Raw genomic sequence first — 2,061 nt, 5'->3', positions numbered from 1 at the left:
ACATCTCTCGACATCTATTGTCGTTGATATCTTTTGATGATCTGCTTCTATCACTGCTTGTTTGTCCCTACAACCACACCCCCCCCACCTCTCTGTCTCTCTATCTCTCCGCCCCCCCCCCCCCCCCCCCCCCACACACACACACACACACACACACACACACCTTAAACCAGCTTATATTTCAACTCTTTCTTGGACTCGAACTCAAGTTCTGTCGAAGGGTCATGAGGACTCGAAACGTCAACTCTTTTCTTCTCCGCCGATGCTGCCAGACCTGCTGAGTTTTTCCAGGTAATTCTGTTTTTGTTTTGGATTTCCAGCATCCGCAGTTTTTTTGTTTTTATCAACAATAGTGTGCTGGGTGATCTTCAGCTCTTTCCTTAACTCTGCAAAAGTAACATTGGAATGTCTGAGAAATCAGCCAATTCACAATGAATAGTATTAATGAGAAGGATTATTTGTTCATCACTTATCGCTGCTTTTATTATGTGCCTCTGTAACAAAGCAATGATCATTGCTTGTGCTGCGCTCCACAGACAAGAACATAAACCATGCATCCGAGTTCACAATTGCTGGCGGACACATCCATCCTTTGAGAGGAGATGGCTCGTACCAAACAGGTCGCCCGCAAATCCACCGGTGATAATGAGACCAGGAAGCAGCTGGCTACTAAGGCAGCCAGGAAATGTGCCCCCTCCACTTGCGAAGTGAAAGTACCTCATCGCTGCAGGCCAGTTACTGTCACGCTCCGAGAAATCTGCCGATGCCAGAATTGCACAGAGTTGCTTATCTGTAAGCCGTCCGTCCAGCGCCTGGTGAGGGAAATTGCCCCGGGCTTCGAAACTGACCTGAGGTTTCAGAGTGCTGCAATTGGAGGTTTGCAGGAAGCCAGTTACGCCTACTTGGTTGGCCTGTTTAAGGAGACCAACCTGTTGCATCCATGTCAAAAAAAATAATGTAATACCCAAAGACACCCAGCTGGAATGACGGATCCCGGGGGAACGTGCTTAAACTCTTTGCTTGATTATATTTTCTCGAGACGATTATGAAGTGACATTTAAACAATTTCTAAAGCATTATTGGACTCTAATATTGGCTTCTTTTAGAGGCTGGGCCTTTATTTTATATCTTTGTTATTGTTGAGTATGATCATGTCTTATTGTGGAAGTAGCAAAATATTTTTCAAACATTCCTTCGAACTCTTGGCTCAGTTTGAAAAATAAAACACTTTTATCTTTAATAAATAATACAAGAAAATTGTCGAGTTTGACCTATACACGCACGTCCAAACGGACACGTTGAAGAAACAATTGTGAAGAGTCATTTTTTTAAACATTTTTCTGGACAGTTATACACTCTACGATGCTTGGCATGACCCGAGGCTTAGTCAATAATCTAGCTTTATCCTGTCAAATACGCTCAACTTCATTGCGGTCTTCCCTATGTTACAGTCGGAGAAAGTAAAGAACAAATCTTCCAACTTAGTCTCAAAATTTTCCCTAAGTACTTCCCTCACCCCTTTTATTTGACCTCTTCCGTCCCCCCTTCCTCTGGATCCTTCTGCTGCCTCATCGGAGACAGCAGCTCAATCCTGGTCAGCAGCTCCGCGATGCAGAACACCAGACACAACTTTTGGGTCGCTACGGCTGGATTTGCCGGGAGTGCCGAGTGCTCGGCAGCAATAAGGTCACTGAAGTCCAGATGGCTGATAGGGAAATTAATAATAGTAGACAAAGCCAGATTATAACTTGCTGAGGGAGTGAGAACGGTTAATGGTCAGAATGACAGCAATGGTCAGAAAAGACTGAAACTTCGTGGCGGGAAGCTAAAAGATATGGGAATACTTTATGAAAAGAATTGGAGTGACGATACCTATTGACATGCAGGTGTTTCTAGACCATTTTCAAACGTGTGTAATTATTAAACTTCAAGCGGGAGCAAACACTCTGTCCTCTTTAAACTAAGTTGAAGAAAACATCTCTCTATGTCCGGGGATGGGACTGAGAAAGACTACAAACAAATAACGTTTCAATTAAACAAGAACAGCAGATGAAGGGACTG

At 43.8% G+C, this 2,061-nt stretch overlaps 1 protein-coding gene across 1 annotated transcript; it reads left to right on the top strand.

Annotated features, from left to right (window-relative positions):
• Positions 1 to 602: 602 nt before the first annotated feature.
• Positions 603 to 956, top strand: LOC121273504 (histone H3.3A-like). Its single transcript, XM_041180673.1, has one exon. The coding sequence runs from the start codon at positions 603 to 605 to the stop codon at positions 954 to 956; it is 354 nt and encodes a 117-aa protein (XP_041036607.1).
• The last annotated feature ends 1,105 nt before the right edge of the window (positions 957 to 2,061 follow it).

The sequence above is a fragment of the Carcharodon carcharias genome, assembly GCF_017639515.1.
Source record: "Carcharodon carcharias isolate sCarCar2 chromosome 24 unlocalized genomic scaffold, sCarCar2.pri SUPER_24_unloc_19, whole genome shotgun sequence".
Taxonomy (NCBI): Eukaryota; Metazoa; Chordata; class Chondrichthyes; order Lamniformes; family Lamnidae; genus Carcharodon; species Carcharodon carcharias.
This window is presented reverse-complemented; position numbering and strand designations above follow the sequence as displayed.

What these genes read in the sequence shown, in the direction of transcription:
- LOC121273504 (XM_041180673.1), top strand. Translation starts at nt 603, where the DNA reads ATGGCTCGTACCAAACAGGTCGCCCGCAAATCCACCGGTGATAATGAG.